This window comes from Peromyscus californicus, unplaced genomic scaffold (assembly GCF_007827085.1).
Source record: "Peromyscus californicus insignis strain IS unplaced genomic scaffold, ASM782708v3 Scaffold_8__1_contigs__length_139910024, whole genome shotgun sequence".
Taxonomy (NCBI): domain Eukaryota; kingdom Metazoa; phylum Chordata; class Mammalia; order Rodentia; family Cricetidae; genus Peromyscus; species Peromyscus californicus.
The window spans coordinates 48,990,902-49,011,442 of NW_026294606.1; the positions used below are offsets into that span (position 1 = coordinate 48,990,902).

At 46.8% G+C, this 20,541-nt stretch overlaps 1 protein-coding gene across 1 annotated transcript in view; it reads right to left on the reverse strand.

Annotated features, from left to right (window-relative positions):
* Window positions 1-17,143, reverse strand: part of Nid1 (nidogen 1) — an 82,932-nt gene extending 65,789 nt beyond the window's left edge. The window contains exon 1 of the mRNA XM_052728319.1: window positions 16,842-17,143. Within this exon, the coding sequence (XP_052584279.1) occupies window positions 16,842-17,066 (225 nt within the window). The 5' untranslated portion in view covers window positions 17,067-17,143. The remainder of the gene's footprint in view (window positions 1-16,841) is intronic.
* Between the last annotated feature and the right edge of the window lie 3,398 nt (window positions 17,144-20,541).

Consider the following 20,541-nt stretch of genomic DNA (forward strand, 5'->3'; position numbering starts at 1 on the left):
CTGAATTACAGAATAATAATAATAATAATGTTATATTATTGAAACAGTCACTTAGTTACCACTGAGTAACTAAATGGATGAAAGCCTGGCCTTTGTGTCTTCATTTGTCTGTACTTTGCCTGAAGGTATGGAGAACAAGCCAATATCCTTAATCTTTCCTCTTGCATCCCTCTGGACTTCCACAATAGCAGACCCTCTTGGGACAGGGCCCTGCACCCAGAGCAGGGCAGCTGTCTGATGGTAGACTGTGCTCTAGAGCAGGAGTGAGCATCTGGTAGGAGCCAGACTGACTCCTTCAAAGACCTTGGAGCACCTCACAGAACCAAAGTGAATACTGTGATCAATAAGATCGCACCTATACCAGGACTGGTAAATTACAAAGCTCCTGCTTCCGACTCTAATTCTTCCTCTGCTGAAATCTAAAGCTGAAGGTGGACTGAGGGCCACTGCACCCCTTTATCTGTCCCTCCTCCCAGTGAAGCCACGTTGAGTAAACCCCCTTTCTCTACCTTTTAGCATTACTAATCTCTTTCATCTAGGGTAGATGGGTGAATCATCTTTTTGGGACTGCTGGAGCCCAGACTCTTGCCCTAGAAATTCCAGTGATATCTTAACTCAAACTAACAAAATAGTGCCTAAATACGATACTTGATGACTTTGTGTCATGGAGTAAAAACTAAGTCAACGAAAATCATCCAAGTGTGTTGACAGATGCAGATGTTGCCCTAGATATTGCTGTTGCAGGACTTAACCCACTCACTCTCTTTTCATCAGCTGCCTTGGGGCAATCCATGTCAATTATATCACACACACACACACACACACACACACACACACACACACACACACACACACACCCCTACATGGATAACAGCTGGAACCACTTAGGTCTAATTGTTTCGACTCAGCTGCAGAGGAGGTGGTCAGAACCACTTGGAATGGAAGGGTGCTTCCTTTTTTAAAAGCATTTCTCGTCTCTTTTCCATCATTAACGTGGACGTACAGACATCGAGAATCACTGGAGGGCTGTCTATGTGCATGTAGATGGTCAGTGCACAGAAAACAGTGTCAGATTCCACATAAACGCACAGAGAAGTGAGCTGACATGCATCTTTCTGGGCCTAAACGCAACTAGTGGCAGTCCCCAGGGCAGCCTACAATCCTGGGGGAAAGGCCTTCTCCAACACAGTGTGGTTAGAGAGCACTTGAGGTAGACGCAAATAAGAAACAGTGCCGGAGAAACCCAAATAGCCGTACAGGCCAGACAATGGAACTTGGAGAAAGCAAAACTCCCTGGGTGGGAGGCAGTGGGAATTGACGCTAAGATCATTTAGAATAAATAATGGGAAAGGAACCAACATGTCTAGAGTGTGTGCTGAGTGTGAGGTCCTTTCCTACGGCTGTGCACATTTGTAAAAATTTAACATAATGGGCATTCCATTACAATCCTGCTATTCACACATATGTAATGGAGAGCTGGCAGGCCCTTCACTTACATGTTCACACAGCCACTGGGTGAAGCAACAGCCCACATCTGCAGGAGGCATACCCAGACAACTTTCTGTTTTTAATGTAGCTGCTTAGTTTAGGGACGTGGAGCATAAATGTGGAGGTTGCTTGGGGGCAGGAGTGGGAGGAGTTTCACATCTCCAGCTAGAAAAAGCTGGAAAATGGGAAGGGCCTATGAAAAGAAAAAAAACTTGGAAAAACATGCCCAGGAAATAACTGAATCTATTTACAAGAGAGGTGGAAATTGACTTCAGAGGTAAACCTGGGGCCTGACTGAGCGTCTGAGCAATACAGGCACTCAGACCCTGCTGCCCCAAAGCACTGACACCTCACTTGGTCCACACAGTAATTAAAACCAGAATGAAAGCCTACCATCCTAGTCTTCATTTTATGTCTGTTTCCTTTATTTTGGCTCAGATTCCTGCTTGACTCTGCTACATAACCCATCTCATTCCCCTTCAAGGCTCAAAGCACAGAGATAGGTCCTTGTCCTAAAACTGCAATCATCTTCAGTTCCCAGAACAGAACATCTCAATACAGTGCCCCCCTACACACACACACACACACACACACACACACACACACACACACACACACACACACACATACACTCCCAGATGAGGACAGGTGTCCATGAGGATGAGGCTGCCACCTGGAGCAGAAGTGAGCATCTCCCTAGGAACATTTTTGTCCCCTCAAGCAATAAATTGTTCTTTGGGACCACCTCCGAGTATCCAGATGATCAAGGAGACCTTATGAATACTTCGTGCCCTAATTCCCTCTGTATTGAAGCTTAAAGCTCCAGCCAGTCGCCCAACGTGGGGTCACTATTCCCTCTACCTGCTCCCTTTCTCAACACAGCCACACTGAACAAACCCCCATTTTGTTTTCTGCCATTACTGGTCTGTCTATTTGGTATCAAGACGGGTGGCCAAGCCTCACTAACAGGGGCTGCCAAAGCCCTGGCTTTTACCCTAAAAACTCCAGTTCCCGTTCCTTCTGGTCTGAAGCAGTTTTTGCTCTGATCACTCATTAAAACTTCAGGGAGCAGAGCATCCTCTTCACTCTTGGCTTGAGAGGAAAACAAACTTCAGCTCCTCACTTGACTGAGACCAGACACTAGTCGTGCAGAACACGCCAGCGCTCCAGATTGCAAATGTTTTCCATTAATCCGTGAGCCAGAGAAAATGGCTCCAACTTAAATTAGAAATAGAAACAGAGGGATTACCAATAAAGACAGGGACAGCCCCGGGTTACAGGCACCATTTGGTTTTGTTTTCTTTTGTTTTTGTCTCAACCTAACCCAGTTCATCTCTAATGATTTTGCACCGCTTGCTCATCTCTCCTGTGAGAATCTCTACCAAGGATGACCTTCCGACACTTACAAATGGTTGTTAGCCAGGCATGGGAATACAGCTCTGTAACCCCAACACCAGGGAGGATGAGGTTGGAAGAGTGTTGTGAGTTCGAGACCAGCACGGGCTACATAGTGAGTGCCACCCAACCTGGACCACAGGATGAAACTCAAAAGCCAAAGAGTCAAGGTCTTTACATTTTGACTATCAAAGAACAGATGACTAGACACTGGAGAAAAGGCTCAGCAGTTAAGGCCTGCTCTTCCAAAAGACCTGAGTTTGGTTCCTAACACCCACGCAGTGGCTCACAACCATCTTTAAGTCCAGTTTTTTCTTGAGGGATGGGGGCTGATGCCTTCTCACCTCCACAGGCACCAGGCAGCCATGTGGCACACATACACACATGAAGGTAAAATGCTCATATACATAAGATAAAACAAATTAATCTCAGAGAGAGAGAGAGAGAGAGAGAGAGAGAGAGAGAGAGGAGAGAAGAGGTTACCTTGATCCTTCTGCCTCTAGAAGACCAGGGAAGAAGGATAGGCCCTGTTCAAGCCCTCATCTCTAGGGAGAGATATGTGTTTCCTTAGCTCTAGGGTGCAGACACCCGGACCTCACCTTGGAGCTTGTTACTACTAGAGGTCCTTAATTCTAGCTTCATTGAGGGGGCAAGAGTTCCACACTTGACACTTTCTACTTCTTGTCTTTCCAGGAGCCTCACCCCCAACAAAAAAACACAGCTGATGAGAAAAGCTCTTCTTTTTCATTGTTTTTTCATGCAGATCACATAAGGCTATTTCCAGCATCTATGTAACATACCGTGAGCACGTCACCCCCAAGCCCGTCACCCCCAAGCCCCACCACCCTCTCGCCTCTCACCCATCTTCTTTGTTCCATAGATTGTTTTGCTTCTGCTTTAATGCCTGTCATCTCATCACCTGGGGGGTGAAGCAGGAGAATTAGGACTTCAAGGTTATCCCTGACTACTTACTGAGTTCAAGAACAGCCAGGGGTAGATGAGATCCTGTCTCAAAAAGTTCAAATAAATTAATTAGTATGGTGGTAAGGATGCTGTCCTAGCTTGGTGATAAACACCAACCAAAGCAACTTGGGAAAATGTCTTAGTTAGGGTTTCTATTGTTGTGAAGAGACACCATGACCATGGCAACTCTTACGAAAGAAAAACATTTAATTGGTGTTACTCGCTTACAGTCTCAGAGGTTCAGTCCATTATCATCATAGCTGGGAGCATGAGGGTGTGCAGGCAGACATTGTGCTGGAGAAGTAGCTGACATTCCTACATCTTTCAGGCAACAGGAAGTCGACTGAGACACCAGGCAGTATCCTGAGCATAGAAAACCTCAAAGTCCACCCCCACAGTGACACACTTCCTCCAGCAAGGCCATACTCACTCCAACAAAGCCACACCTCCTAATAATACCACTCCCTATGCAATTATGGGGGCCAATCACATTCAAACTACTACAGAGGGAAAGCGTTTGTTTGGGTTAGAGGAAGAAATCACAGGCCTGATCACAGTCGGGCCTTGAGGGGAATCAGGGCAGGAACTCAAGGCAGAAACCTGGAGGTAGGAACTAAAGCAGAGATCATGGACAAATAGTAATTACTAGCTTCCTCCCGTGGCTTGTTCAGTTTGCTTTCTTATACAACTCAGGACCACCTGTCTTGGTGTGGCATCACCATTCCTTATCAACCACTAATCAAGAAGATGCGTCACAAACACGCCCACAGGCCTACCTGATGGAGATAATTCCTCAGTTGAGGTTCCCTCTCCCTAAGTAACTCTAGTTTGTGTCAAAATTAACTAGCAAATTATCCAAGCAGGAAAGAATAAATTTCAGATATGTACTACAGCATGGATGAATTCTGAAAACACTGTGCTACACCATAAAAAGTCATTCACAAAAGAGTATACAATCCATTCTTCCAAAGTGTCCAGAAAGGGACATCCATAGAGAAAATAGACTGGGATTCGGGGAAGAGAATAGGAAGTGTACTAGACACAGGATTTGCCTGGGGGCTGATAAAATCATTCTAGAACTAGATATCCATAGTGGTTGCATAATTCTCTGAGCAGACTAAAAGTCACTGAATTGTACATCTTTATTGTTGTTTTGTTTTTGAGACAGTCTCCCCATATAGCCTAGGACATCCTCCAATCCTTCCTCCTGCCTTGGCCTCCTGAGTGCTAGGATCACAGTGATCACTATACCGTCCTTGGCATACACTTTATTTATTGGAGAAGGGACACTCATGTACCATGGCATGCCTGTGGAGGTCAAAGGAGTCAGTTCTCTCCTCCCATCATGTGGTTCTGGGAATCAAACTCAGATTGTCAGTCTTGATGGCAAGAGTCCTACAGGCTGAGCCATCCCACTGGCCCAAATCACGTATTTTTTTTGAAAGTTAGATTTCTGACAGGTGTAGTGGCACCTGTCTGTAATCCTAGCACTTAGGAGGTAGACACAGGAAGATCAGGAGTTCAAGGCCAGCCTCGGGTACATAGTGAGTTAGATGCCAGCCTGGGCTACTTGATACTCTTATCTCAAAAATGGGGAGGCAATATGAATTTTTCTACACATGAATTCTATCTCAATAAAGCTATATATAAAAAAACAAAACACAGAAGTCAGCCATGCTGGATCAAGCACTTGGGATGCTGAGGCATAAGTATTGCTATACATTTGAGGATGGTCTAGGCTACATAGCAAATTCCAGGCCAGCCTAGACTATAGAACGAGACCACTTCTCAAAACACAAAACAAACAAAAAAACATTAAGAGTTGTAATAGATATAGAAAACAAGGGAAGGAAGATGTACAAAGGGCTCAGAAGAAGGCTCAGGAGGCAAAACGCTTGCTGTGCCAACATGAGGTCCCGAGTTCAAATCCCGGCACATAAAAAGCTGGGCATGGCAGCTCCTGCCTGTAACTCCGTGTCTCCTTTGAAGGGGTCACTCCCGAGACAGCAGGAAGAACTCTGTAGCTTGCTGGCCACCGACTTCGTCAAAACTTCATTTTTCGTTGTGTTAAAAGCTTGTAAGAACGAACCTTTAAATGTATTACTAGTTCCCAAATTAATTTTATTATATTTTATTTTATTCTGGGACTTGAACCCAGTACTTCATGCATGCTGGGCAAGCACTCAGCCACTAAACTATCTCCTCAGTCCCCCCAAATGAACTCAAAAACAAAACTCTACATGTGTCTTCTAAAGGGTAAAAAAGTTTTCAGAATAGGATCCAGTAACCATTTCCAGGAAATGCCGGAATGGAATAACAAGTTAGACTTTAGGACAAAGAAACAGTGGAATGCAGGCCTAGAACATTCTACAGGACAAAAGGCAATGGTTCTTTAACCAGCATGTGAACAAAGGGAGAGACAAGCAAATGTCATGTGAGATTGTTTCAAATCCCTGGCTTAATGAAGTTTTAGCTGTAAGGGACAGCTTTGGGGACATTCGAGAATTTTTAAGTTGCTTGAGCATAACTTGGTGGTAGGGAATCACTGATTTGGTTAAGTGTGGAAGTAGTATAATGGTTATATATGAGAACATTCTGGGTTTTTTTTTTTTTTTTAGGACTTTGAAGCTGAATATCAAAACCTGACTTCTCAAGGTGAGTACAGTAGCTTTCATATAACCCCAGTATTTATAAGACTGAGGCAGGAGGACCACCTGTTAAAAACAAAAGTTAAAAAAAAAATATATTTAAAATCCTGATCTCTTCTTCTCCCACTGTACCAACCTCCATACTGAAAAGCAGCTGACCCTGTCCTTTTTTTGGACAGTCACTCCTAATCTGTCCACCAAATAACATGTTGGGAGTTCCACACGGGCTGGAGAGAAGGCTCAGTTGGTTAAGAGCACATACTGACCATGTAGTGGGCCAGAGTCTGGGTCCCAGAACCCACGGCAGGCAGCTCATAACTATCCGTAACTCCAGCTCCGGTGGATCCAACATCCTCTTCTAGCCTCTTCGGGCAACTACACACACACACACACACACACACACACACACACACACACACACACACACACCCCACAGAAATAAATAAGTAAATAAATAAATAAATAAATCTTTTAAAAACTAATTGGCAACAAGAATAAGGGGAGGGTCACTGGGGAGATGGCTCAATAAGTAGAGAACTTGGCACACAAGCCTGAAAGCCTGAATTCAGACCCCCAGAGCCCATGAAAAGTCAAGTATGATAGCAGCACGTCTGTAACCCCCACGTCAAATCCCTATGTCAAAATGGGAAGCAGAGACAGAGAACGCCCAGAAGCTCGAGGCCAGCTAGCTTGGTGTACACAGCCGTACACAACAAAGAGGCCCTGCCTCAAACAATGTGGAGGGTGAGGACCCACACCCTTGACCTCTGACCTGCACATGTGTGCCATGGGGCATACACAAAGATTAAAAGAGAGGGGAGGAAGCCATGATCTTTTAAAATGGTAATCACTGCTGTTCTTGAGAGTCACAAAACTGGGGAAAGATCCTGAGACGAGGTGATGAAGGTCAGGCTGTCATCATGTGGCCACAAACCCACCTTTGAGAAGTCACCCACCAGGTTGCTATCATTCACCTCCTATACACACTGCTCCTCAAGCAGTTTCTGAGAAGCTGGTCCATCATTTCTCTCTCTCTCTCTCTCTCTCTCTCTCTCTCTCTCTCTCTCTCTCTCTCTCTCTCTCTCTCTCTCTGTCTCCCCCTCCCCCGAACTATGTAGATCACACTGGCCTCAAACTCAAGAGATCTCTGCCTGCCTCTGCCTCCCAAGTGCTGGGATTAAAGGTGTGCAGCACCACAGCCAAATTAGCCAGCTCATCTTTTTGTTGTTGTTGGTTTTTTGGTTTTTTGTTTTGTTTTGTTTTTCCGAGACAGGGTTTCTCTGTGTAGTTTTGCGCCTTTCCTGGAACTCACTTTGGAGACCAGGCTGGCCTCGAACTCACAGAGATCCGCCTGCCTCTCTCCCGAGTGCTGGGATTAAAGGCATGCACCACCGCCAGGCGCCAGCTCATCTCTTAATAGAGACCTCTCTCTACCTCCACCTCACCATGCACCTGACTAGATCCCACTTCCAGAGCCAACAGAGCGACCCACAGGAGCAGGTACCCAGGAGTTATTTGCTGCTGATATGTCAAGATCTGGATACCTCAGTGAAATGAAACAGCCAATGGAAATCATCCACCCTGACGGGGAATGAATAGTGGGAAATGTTAGCAAGCATCAGTGTTACTATAGTGGTGCCACTTGCCTCGTTATGTATTTGAAGCATAACAAAAAAAGAAAGAAATCAGAAAAAGTAGAAAGAGAAGGGGAAGGAAACTAAATCTGCCTGCGGGCAGTTAAATCGCCATTTGGGGCCTAAGAACCAAGAGCTTTCAGGGGCCGTGCAGCTGCGTGCAGCTGGATCGCAGGCTCGCACTGCATGCCACTCCTCACTGTGGCCCCAACACATGTAGCCTAGAAGTCAGTACATACCAAGAGCTAATGAGGCAGGAAGGAGGGAGGAGAAAGGCGGCACTGAAGACGGCATGAGATACAGAACACTGGACTAAGAGCTAGAAAAGACAGACGCAACTTCCACCCGCGACAGCAGACCCACCCTTGGCCAGAAGTGTTTCCTGCTTTGCAACTCTGGACCACCCAGCTCCTGCCTGAGCCCCCTCCTGGGGCTGCTGAGAATACCCAACGCTCACAGTACTAACTAACAAGCCTTCCGCTTCCACCAGCACAGAGTCTGACTCAACCTTTGCCCTTACCTCACCACACCCCTCACCTTGACCCTGGCAATGGGTCTCTAGCCCCGGAATTCACTTCCCATCCCCTCCTCTCCCGCCTCCGAAGTTCCTCTTCCTAGATGGGAGGCAGAATGGTTTTTAGAAAACATTTTGTAAAACACTACTACTTTTCAGGGGAATTTTCAAAGAGACCTAGAATACAAACTGCCCTCTTCCCCAGCACACATGCATCCAACAATAGCTCCCACAATTCCTAGCACACTGTGGTGCTTAGTTCTTCTCTTCCTGCCACGCCGGTCCTTATTTTTTTTTCCCCCCTTTGGAGTTTTTTGGTTTTATTTTGTTTTTGAGGGCCAGGGGCTTTTTAGAGGTGGTTGTTTTTTGTTTGGTTTTTGGTTTTTTGAGATGAGATCTCATCATGTAGCCCAGAGGCTGGCTTTAAACTTGCAGCCATCCTCCTGCCTCCACCTCCTGAGCGCAAGGAATACAGACATGAACTGCTATGCACTGCTTTTTTTGAGTATTTTAAATGAAATCCTAGACACTTGAGATCCCACCCGCCAGCATTTTGAGCACACTTAAACTGTGAGGCCCTGCATGTGATCCTCAACACAGCAAGCAAGAAAAAGAGAAAACAAGAGTTTGTCTGGAGAGATCATTGTGTGGCCAGATTGTTTTAATCAGGCTCCAACCAGGATTAAATTCTCTGAAGTCTCTTTTGAACTTTTACAGGTTCTCTCTGCTTCTTTGACTCCTATGCTATATTATTTGTTGAAGAAAATAATATCAGAGGCTGGAGAGGGGGCTCAGCCAGTAAGTGCTTTTCATGCCATTGTGAGGGCCTGAGGGTAGATCCCTAGCACCTACCTAAAAGCTCGAGCTGGTAATGGCAGCTCTGGGAGGTAGGACAGGGGGGTTCCTAGAGCTGCCTAGCCAGCCAATCTGGTCACCTGGTAAGCTCCAGGTCTCAAAAAAACAGCAGATGGAGAAAGGATTGAGGAGACACCTGACATTGACCTCTGGGCTGGGAAAGGGGCAGGGCCCCAGAAGACCAGGCCACTGAAGAGGATGTCCCTAGCCACAGGCAAATGTAACATACTTTAATGACTCCAGACAAGGGGCCACCACACAGACCACTAGGCAGAAGACTCCTTCAGGCGCCCAGGCACATACCAACGCATGAGCCACAGACAGGTGGGCACAGGCATACATGCAGACCTGACAAGCCACACTAAGGTAAACACACTGGACTACAGACAGACATACAGACAGGCTGGTGAATACAAAGGTGGCAAAGACACACGTGACCCTGACCTCAAAGCCATATTTATACAAAGCCAAAACAAAGGTGGCATTCTGCCAGAAATTGTGTGTGTGTGTGTGTGTGTGTGTAACAGTTTACATCACTGTTTATTTTGGGGTTCCCAAACATCCAGTGTCAGCCATATTTATTGACTTACATCCCTTCCCATGTCCAATATTAGCCATCTTGATCCATGCCAGGTATCCATATCAATGTCATATTGTCTAAACATAAACTGGCCCATACAGCCCCCTGTTCCCTACACTCTGACCTACACACACACACACACACACACACACACACACACACACAGAGACATACACATACACTCAAATACACAAAAATCATGTCATTAACTTACTTAGAAATGTCACATGGTTCCCCTTTGTTTCATAGACTAAAGTGAAAAAAATAAGTAAGAGTCCTGGCAGTCATTTGTGTATTAGTTAACTCCACAGCACTCACTATGTCACCTGTAAATACATACACATACCTGAGTGCTGGGAAATGGCTGTCATATGACAGAAAAGCCTTGTCCCCATGGGACTCAGACTAACTGGGAAGACAGGCCATAAACAAAGGAACAAGTTGGCTGGCAGAGCAGGTGAAAGAGACACTTCATATAGTTATCTCCTCCCAAATGAAATTCCAATCCAGAGGAAAGAGAGGCTCTGCAACTTACAAGGTTCAGCAAATTCAGGAAACTTACAAGACTCACAAGACCCCACCCCCAAGCTTATGTAAACAGTAAACAATTCTATGAAGCAGCCTGGAAGTTGTGCAGGGGGCTCCAGGGATGCAGTTTTTTCAAGTCATCGACCATTCTGAGGAGGGCTTTTTGATGACTGTTTTTGAGTCACCCATGCTTCTGCAAGCAACCACCAAAACTGGTTGGTTCACTAAGCTACACTTGGGTGGAATAATTTCTTTGGTCTATTATAGGTGCTACAACTGGAGAGGAGACATTTTTTCACATCTTCCCAGCATGCCTCAAGGAGTGGGCAAAGATGGAACCCTCTTGGAAAAGTTACACGAAAACTGAGAGTTAGTGGCAGAGTGAGGCTCCTCTGGGAGACGGCATGTGTGTTCCTCCAGACAGAAAAGAAGTGCCAATAGCTACATCCGGCTATTGAAGTGGAAGTATTTGCCACTCAAGCCTGGTGATCTGACTTTGATCCCTGCAGCCCACAGTAGGAGAGAATGGACTCCCTATGCCTTCAGTGGTAATTGCACACCCACCTTCACACATGCACATAAACACAGATAATAATAATAATTAATAAGATAAAAAAATTTTAAAAGACATGCATGGAATGGGTCCAGAGAGAAAGAAGGCAGCAGTATAGAGTCCACACTGAGAGGGCAGGCTATAGCGTGGCAGCTAAGAGCCTGGCCAGGCTGGTACAGACTCACTGGGAGCAGTGTGAAGGTCATGAACTACAAGTGAAAAGCAGGAGAGTTGTTGACTGGGACCCAAGAGGTCTGAGTTACAAGCACTGCAGTACAAGTTACAAGTTACAAGTTACAAGGACTGCAGTCAGTCCCTGCCAAGAACATTCAAAGCTCCCATTCCTGGATCTTGACTGTGTCTCACAAGGAGCAATATCTCCCCATCCTAACCATGCCCCTTCCTCCTACACTTCCACGAGCAAGCCTCCATCATCTTGTGTCTGCAGCTATGCTGGGGAGCATTTCCAGAACTCTCCATTAGCCTAGGCCCTGCTTCAATTTGTTCCCACCCTGAGTTTCTGCCTGGGAGCACTCAGCATGTGGCAATGGTCCTGTTACCAGTGTGAGTACTGGCTGAATGTCACCTCCCTCATGACACCACACTGTGAGCATGGAAAACTGGTCTTATTTTCCATCTGTAATAAGCCTCACACTGTGCTGTGCCTAGGGTATTAGGAAATTAATTAAAGCTGGGGAACACCTATTTGCTCCTAGCACTTGGAAGGCAGAGGCAGGCAGATTTCTATGAGTTCCAAGTCAGCCTAGTCTACAATGTGAGTTGCAGAAGAGACCCTGTCAACAACAACAACAACAACAACAACAATAATAAATCTATAGAATGGATAGATAATGGATCTTAACATTGGACTAGTGCATGTACATGTATGTACACACACACACACACACACACATAGATAGGACTGGGAATATATGCTCAATTGGTAGAATGGTTGCCTAGCATGCATGAGGCCCTGGGTTCAAACCACAGCACTACATAAAGTAGGTATGGCAGTGCATGCCTGTAGTACTAGCACTCAAGAGGCAGGAACATTAGGAATTTAGTGTCATCCTTGGTAGACGCATTGGGAGTTCAAAGTCAGTTTGGGCAGCAGAAGACCATGGTTCAAAATAATAATAGTATTAATGTCCGGAAAAAGTAAATGCAATTAACCATTGGGTTACTAAAAATATTAGCAACAACAAGTCTTTATTTCTGGATTTTAAAGCAGGCTCTTAGAACTCCAGGCTATCTTTGGACTCACTGTGTAGCCCAAGATGGCTATGATGCCTCCTGGAGTGCTGGGATTACAGCTTGTACCACTATGCCTCGCTTAATAAAAGAAGTATCAGAATAATGATTTGGCTTCAATTATAGGTTGGTCACTATAATCAGTTAATTGCATTTCAGCCCCTGCTGGAATTAATACTCTTTTGTATTCTGAGATTCAACCACAGTCACTGCTCAACCACTTGGAAACTTGGAGAAAATGAGAAGCAGGTGCTTCTTCATCTAGGAACCACAGTCCCGGGCTAACCCTGGGTGATCAGGGCTTAGGATGGATTCAGCTGCCTTCCTCCCTGGGCCTGAACCTCTGTGTTTGGAGCAACTCGAACTGTTTCAGACAATAGTCCATGAATGTCCTGTGGGGTAGCAAGTGAAGCAACGCTGTCCGTGAACAACATGTGTGTTCATGCATATGAGTACATATGTGTATACTGGGATAACAGTGTACAATAACTTTCTGTGTGTACATGTATATGTGTGTATATACACTATATATGTATGTATATATATATATATGTATGTATATATGTATATATTCGTGTGTGTACAGACACATGCATGTAAAAGCCAGAGGTCTGTGTCAGGTTTTCTTGTTCAGTCACTCCCCCACTTATTTTCTGAGACAGTGTTTGTCCTTGAACCTGGGGCTTGCTGAGGAGGCTGGAAATGCTGACCCAGGAATCCTGCCTTTGCCTCTGTAGTGCTAAGATCACAGGCACGCTGCTATGCCTGCCTTTTCTCCTCCCGTTCTGGGGGTTCTGGCAGACTCAAACCCAAGTCCGCACGCTTGTGTGACAAGCACTTTAGCCCGTGGTATGTAACCCTTTCGATGCCAAAGATATTCTGTTTCCAACCACACGAAGGATTTCTTTCAACAAAACAGACTGAATATATTACATCATAACTAATTTTCTTACCCATCTTTGCGAATCACAGACTAAATAGTCACTAAAATTATGTTCTAGAAATTATTTCATTGCTCTACATACCCAGTGAGGGTGGCCAGTTAGCATGATAATGAGCATGCAAACGAGACAACATTCCAATTGAGGGCAGGAAATGTTTTCATCGCTCTGAACAACAACAGTTTTGAAAAACTCTCATCAGCAAGGCTCTGAAATTTCAATGGCTTAGTGCTCTGGGTGGGGCTTAGATCCTGGGTGTGATCTGGAAAATAGCTCGACTTATCAGTTGGACTCTACTTATGACCATTTAGGGCCATTCCTCTGGGGAATCACACTCATAACGCAGGGATTCTGCTGAGATCCACAGGAGGGCACTAGTATCCAACATGGCTCCTGCCTCTTCTGGAATATATTCCCAGCAATACTTTCCTCCCGTCCTTAAACTCAATGCCTGGATAGTCACATGACCAGCCCTCAGGCATTTTGGTTTCAGGAGCCCTTTAAACCCTTAACAGTTTTTAAAGATTCCCAAAGTACTGTAATCAACATTTAATCATATGAGAAAGTAAAGCCAAGAGCAAGTTAAATACTTACAACATTTTAATAATGAATTTGGTACATAGTAACAGAAACAACATTATTTTAATGCCAGTGATTATATTTCCCAACCAAAAATACTATGAGATTTTGCTTCACATTTTTGAAAATCAACCTGATGTCCAGCTAAATGGAAGGCAACTGCTTCTACATTTGACCTGTGGGGACAGACATGTGTGTACCATGCAGCCCCTAGTGAACTCTGCCATACATTCCTGGGCAACTAAATTAATAAAAACAAGCAGCTGGGTTTGGCAGGATGGCTCAGTGGGTAAAGGTTCTTGTCTCACAGCCTGAAGTCTAAAGTTACTTAAATTCCATCCCTGCAGCCCACAGTAGCAGAAGAAAACTCATTCCCAAGGATTATCCTCCAACCTCTACATATGTACTATAACACATATGCCCACACATCCAATTTAAAAAAAAAGTTTAATAAAATAAATAACAGGCTGGAGAGGTGAGTCAGCAGTTAAGAGCATTTAACCCAGGTTCTATTCCCAGCATCCAGATGGGATCCCTAGTCCTGGGGAATCCATTGCCCTCTTCTGGCCTCTTTTAGCACTGCACACATGTGGTGTATACACATACATGCAGACAAACACTCATATACATAAAATACAAACAAAGGAAAAAAGAAGAAAGCAAATAACACCTTAGCATTATTTAAAATAATCTTGACCTTCTAAGGTCCTTGTACTTAAGGGTCCTGGGGCCATATTCAGGAAACTACCCCCTCGGGGCATCATTTTCCAGAAATTCCAAGCTCAGCTTAATTTGTTTGCTTATTGAGACAAAGTTTCTTGTACCCCAGGATATCCTCAAATTCAAACTGAGATTCCAAGCCTATCCCACCACCTCCAGCTTATTTATGTATTTATTTTACTCTTTCTCCTTATAAAGCAGTGTCTCCAGACTTCCACTTCCTGTCCCTGACTGTTGACTCAAGTGTCTGCTAGACACAGGACACTCTCCATCTGGACTCCTTAGTGGCTTCCAGCACCAGAGTTACATCAGGCTACAGCCTCTTGACCCTAGCTTTGTCTGCTCTGTCTGCTCTGCCTGGTCTGCTGCTTTGCTTGTTTGGGGAGGTTATAAAATCACGGGATGGGGGGCAACCCGGAAGAGTCAGTTTTCTCCTCCCACAATGTGGGTCTTAGGGACAGTAGAAATTAGGTTGTCAGGTTTGGCAAGTAAAGTGCCTTTATCCACTCAGTCACCTCACAGGCTATTTTCTAGCTTTTAAAGACAGAATTTAAAACCCCATAGTCCAGGCTGGCCTAATTCCTGGTCCTCCTGCCTTTACCTCCCAAGTGTGGGATTTTAGACAAGTACCACCATGGCCTCTGCCTACCTTCTTCATGCCCCGTAGAATCTGGCATATATCTATTGTTACGCCTCTCAGACCCACCCTAACCAATTGCTGGTGCTACCACTACACTTGGTACTTAAGTGGTTTAAAAGGAAACAAGGCCGGGCGGTGGTGGCGCACGCCTTTAATCCCAGCACTCGGGAGGCAGAGCCAGGCGGATCTCTGTGAGTTCGAGGCCAGCCTGGACTACCAAGTGAGTTCCAGGAAAGGCGCAAAGCTACACAGAGAAACCCTGTCTCGAAAAACCAAAAAAAAAAAAAAATAATAATAATAATAATAAAAAATAAAAGGAAACAAGATGGGCCGGGATGTGATGCAATTGGTAGAGTGGTTGGTTGTCTTTCACGCAGGAGGCCCTGGATTTGATCCCTAGCTCTCCACTTGGGGGCGGGGGTGCTGTGAAGGCGGGAGAAGCCTGAATACTACATAAAATTTGTGTATGTTTTAATATTTTGATGTGTGCTCCAACAAGTTGGTTTCTTTGGTAAGGTGGAGGATTTTGTGTGTATTTGAGAGCATGCTAATGTCCACAGGCTTCTCTAGGCTTCCCACGGGGCGGGGGGTGGGGTGGGGGGGACGAGGACAGGGCAATCAGCCAGCAAAGGGTGAGAGTTCTTTGTGGGTGTGACTAAGGACCCATTCTTTCCAGGCAAAGCTGACAAGCTGCACGTGGGTGTTGCCCCACACTATCTGCCCAGGCCAGGCTGGGAGCAGAGCCACTCCCCCGCAGGACAGGCCCCAGCCGCCGTTTGTATAGTCCCCCCACTTGTGGAATGCACACAGCTTTATATCAAATCCACATGGTGTGCTGGAGCAGCACGAAAGGGCTTGACCAGGCAGACAGCGCTCCCAGGCCTTGCCGGCACTGGGAAGGTTCGAGCGACCTAAAAGGTAATGCGGGTCCCTCTCCTCAGCTGAGGCCCCTGGGTGACATCCTCAGCCACAGGAAATTGGATCACCGGGGCGCCCTGAGTTCCCAGCCTTGACCTCTGGACTCTGAAACGAGCCCAACTAAGAAGGTAGTCTCTCTGCCAAGACGTAGTCAGAACCCACGCACACAGATGCAGGGGCTGTCGCTGAATTCTGGGGCGAGGCAGCAGGGTTCCCTTGCCCTCTTCCCTGACTCTGCCATCCCTCGGCACGTGCACAGGCTACGACCCAATTCTGGCCATTGCTCAGCGGGCTACCGGGACCTGTCCTAGAAGGAAGACTCGGGACAAAGGCGAGAGGCACACAGAACAGAGAAGGAAAACTCCACCCGAGGTCCCCAGGTCCAGGCAGGCGCTCACAGAGATGGATGGATCCAGGAAATCGATGCCACCCTAGACCTCGCATGCTCCTAGGGTGACAGCAACAGACCGGCAACCGGGATCCTCTAGGCGCACAGACCCAGCGGAGCGCCCCGCACCCGGGCAGCTAGCTAGCTCTAGGGTCCCCGCGGGCGACGCCCAGCTCCCACATCCGTCTCTCTGGACTGGCGCCCCCAGCGTACCCTGGTATTGCTCCCCGCCCGGCCCCAACTCACATAGACCGACGTGATGTCCGAACGATCATAGAAGCTCAGCTCTCCAATCAGTTCCAGAGCGGGAGACACGATGTCGTCCCCGGCCTCCAGCTCTAGGTCCCCCTGAGCAGGGCCGAAGGGGAAGAGCTCCTGACGGCTCAGGCAGCCTCCGGGCCCCGCCAGTAACAGCTGCAGCAGCAGCGCCCACATCCACGCCACCGGGCTCCAGCCGCTCGCGTCCAGCATGTTTCCCAACTGTAGTACCGCAACCCGGGCGGCTCCAACTCAGGCGGAGGAGGCGGAGATGTAACCCGACGCCCCTTGGCAGCCCCTCCTCGCCTCCTGCCTCCCGGCGTCCCCACCCCGGGAAATAGGGGAGGGGAACCGAGGGGCTATCCCGCCCGCCCGCCCCGTCCACCAATAGCTGCGAGTGGGAGGAAGAGGGGCGACCCCGAGGTCCCTGGCGCAGCAGTGGGCGTTGGTTCCCTGAATTCCTGATCCAATCCGACGGTGGGCTCCCATCCAGAAAGAAGGGATTCTGCAACACCATTCTGCAGTCAGGCTAATTCCTGGAGAGCGGACAACCAGGAAACAAATACTCTGGAACCAGGGACAGCCCACCCCAGTGAGGAAACTGGGCGGGTGCTGGAATTTAGCAAAAAGACCTGACAAATGTGTGTGCCTTTACTCATCCAATCATTCATTGAGCATGTTTTGAGTTCCTAATTCTGGGTTCCTTAAGTTATGGGATTCCGCAGGAAACAGGAACTCACACCTGCCAGACAAAGTCACAAGTGTAGAACACAATTCAAAGTCAGATTTGCTGGGGCCCCAAGCCATAAAAACACATTGGGACTGGAGAAAACTTCGCATGGCATGCTGGGAATCAAACCAGGTCTTCTGGAAGTAATACAGTTTCATCAGGGTGGTCCCGGGAGGTGGAAGGCGGGAGGGGGGGGGGGGCTGGGTTCCAGGGACCTGATCATCTCCCCGCAGAGAATTTGGGATGAATGATCCAAATAAAGCTGAATAACAACAATTATTCTCAAATCTGAGAATCTGAGCGCCCCTAAGACTCAAAGAACCCTGGACAGTTCTTGATAAAGAGGCATGGGCCTTTTAAGTGATATTTCAAGTCAGCTGTTGATCAGTAGTTTGGCACTAGGTTAAATGAAAATACAGGAAGAGGTCACTAGAACAACCTTGGTGGGGACTAGAGGTGACCGGTGAGGTGGCTGAGAGAGAGGGGAATTAATCTAATAGATATTAGAGTGAAAGAAAGAATGGGCATAGAAAAAAACGAGGTTAAAGTTGAATTCCAGCTGAAGACTGGAAAACCAGCACTGGCTGTGAGGGCAAGGAAGAGGATGCTGGCTGCGGTCTGGGATATCCGACCCTTGCCTCAGAGGGGTCAACAGGATGCCCCTGCTTCCTCCCCGCAGATGAAAGTAAAGGCCTGGAACCTCCATTACTTTTCCCAGTAAAAAAAAAAAAAATTATGTGTGAGGTGACTGGTGGAGAATGTGAGCCTTGAACCAGCAAAATCATGAAGAAAGAGGCAAATGGAATATGGCTCCTGAGCATAAAGTTTTTGATCTATGTGTGTATGTGGGGGGCTTTCATTTAAACTCTTGAGTGGTCAGCAGTAACAGATATCAAGAGTTTGCTAGACACCCAGCGTTCTATGGGCAGTATTTCCTCTTGGGTTCACAATAACAGATCTTCCTGCTGGCGCGTGCTAAACACCTTGCCCAGCTGACCTATCTCTCTAGTTCTGCTTACACACACACACACACACACACACACACACACACACACACACACACCTTCCCCAGCATGAGGATGAAACCCAAGGCTTCATACATGCTAGGCACGCTAAGCAGTCTGAGCAGTCTGGCCAGGCCCTTATTTTGTTTTGAGACAGGGTCTCGTTATATAGTCCAGGCTGGCCTTAGTTCACGGCAGCCTACTTGCCTCAGACGCCTGAGTGCTGGAATTACAAGTAGGAGCCACCACATCCAGCTGGCTACTGGTTTCTTTGCGGTGTGGGGACTCAAACCCAGAGCTTTATACAGGTCAGGCCCCTCGACCTGTGTTGTTTACACTGGACTTAAAACATTAACATCTACATTAAGTTGTATCTGTGCTGCTATACCTCTCGCTGAAGAGGGATAGTCTTGTCTGCATGGCAGTCTGTTGTCAGAGCTACTGTGCAGTTCTCTGAGCCCGTCTGTACACTCAGATATACTTCCTAGCTCCCTGTGCCATCTATGCATAGCCTGGCCGATGTCTGGGATCCTGGCCTGTTTCAGTCACAGAACTTCATATAGAGGCCTGGGTTCACCTGCACAGAGCACCCATAACCCCCCACACACATTCACTGAGAGCCAGTAGAGACCAAGAAACTGAGCTCACCAGCCTTTGCCTGCCTGCCACTGCTCTTTTTCCTTCAAGCCCCATCCCAGGCTTGTCACACTGCAGGGCTGTCCCGAAGCTGTACTCAGTGCCTGGAATGCGCTTATCCCTCTCGCAGATTCTCTCCCTTTTTGGTACTCAGACAGCTGCTGAAACTCCCATTGGCCGGTGGAAATTTTCTTGGTGACCGTAGGAGCAGAGCCTGCCTCCTCCTCTTCCCTCCCACCCCCATTAACCAGCTGCACAAGCGTGGCGAGATGGCAAGGTTTCTGTATCCCTATCATTTGATTGGGATATTTGCAAGGACAATCAAGGAATTGTTATGAGGGTTAGAAAAGGTCATCCCTGAAATCAGACGGGGCTAGTCATTGAGCACATAATCCAGTTAATGCTAGGCTACCTTGATTATCTGAACATGTTGTTTTCCTGAGGCTGATTATCTCAGCATCTCCTGGGAAGGTACCATGAGTCAGATACCATGGCCATGAATACATAATCCCTTTTATGAGAAACTGACAATATCCTGGGGGAGAAAGGCAAGATAATGGTCCAGCAAATACACAAAAAGTGAGGGGAGATACTGCTTGTGGGATTTTTTGCTTCTACTTGGTGCTCTCTCTAGCATGGAGCCTAGTGCTGGTATAGTCTGGAGCCACATGGTGGATTTGGGGAGTCACATTTGTAGGGGGGAAGATAACTCACCCAGTCTCATATAGCTAGTGAAAGAACAAGGGTTCAAATCTTGCTTTGTCTGACCCCCAAACTGATATGCCATCTTGCCTTTCCTCAGCTGTTGAGGTTTCTCCAACCTAAACAGAGTCCCGAGTCTCTCTCTACACAGTAGATGCATTTGGTCCGGTGTTTATAGCTAAAAGCCACACTCTATTTATGTGTGTTTATGGTCCCTTCCTTCATCAGCCTGCACTGTAAACTGGCTGTCACTATTTATAGCCCTGCACTCACTTCACATTGCCCAGTCCCTGGGGGATGTGATTCTGCTTCTGGGTCTCCCGCCAGGACCCTGTGGGCTGTGTTCTTGCTCCTTTAGGAGTTACGGTCCCAGATATTTCTTATAATCTTCATCATAGAAACTTCACTTCATAAACTGTGCTTTGAACATTTTCCAAATAAATATAAAGGCCAGGTGTGGTGATACAGACGTGAAATTCCAGCACTTGAAGGAAGAGATGGAATCAGGAGCTCAATGTCCTCCTCAGCTGCATAGTGTGTTCAGTGCCAGCCTGGGCCAAAACAACAAAAATGTTTGTAATAGTGTTATCTTTTTCTCTAGTTGTCTCTGTGATTT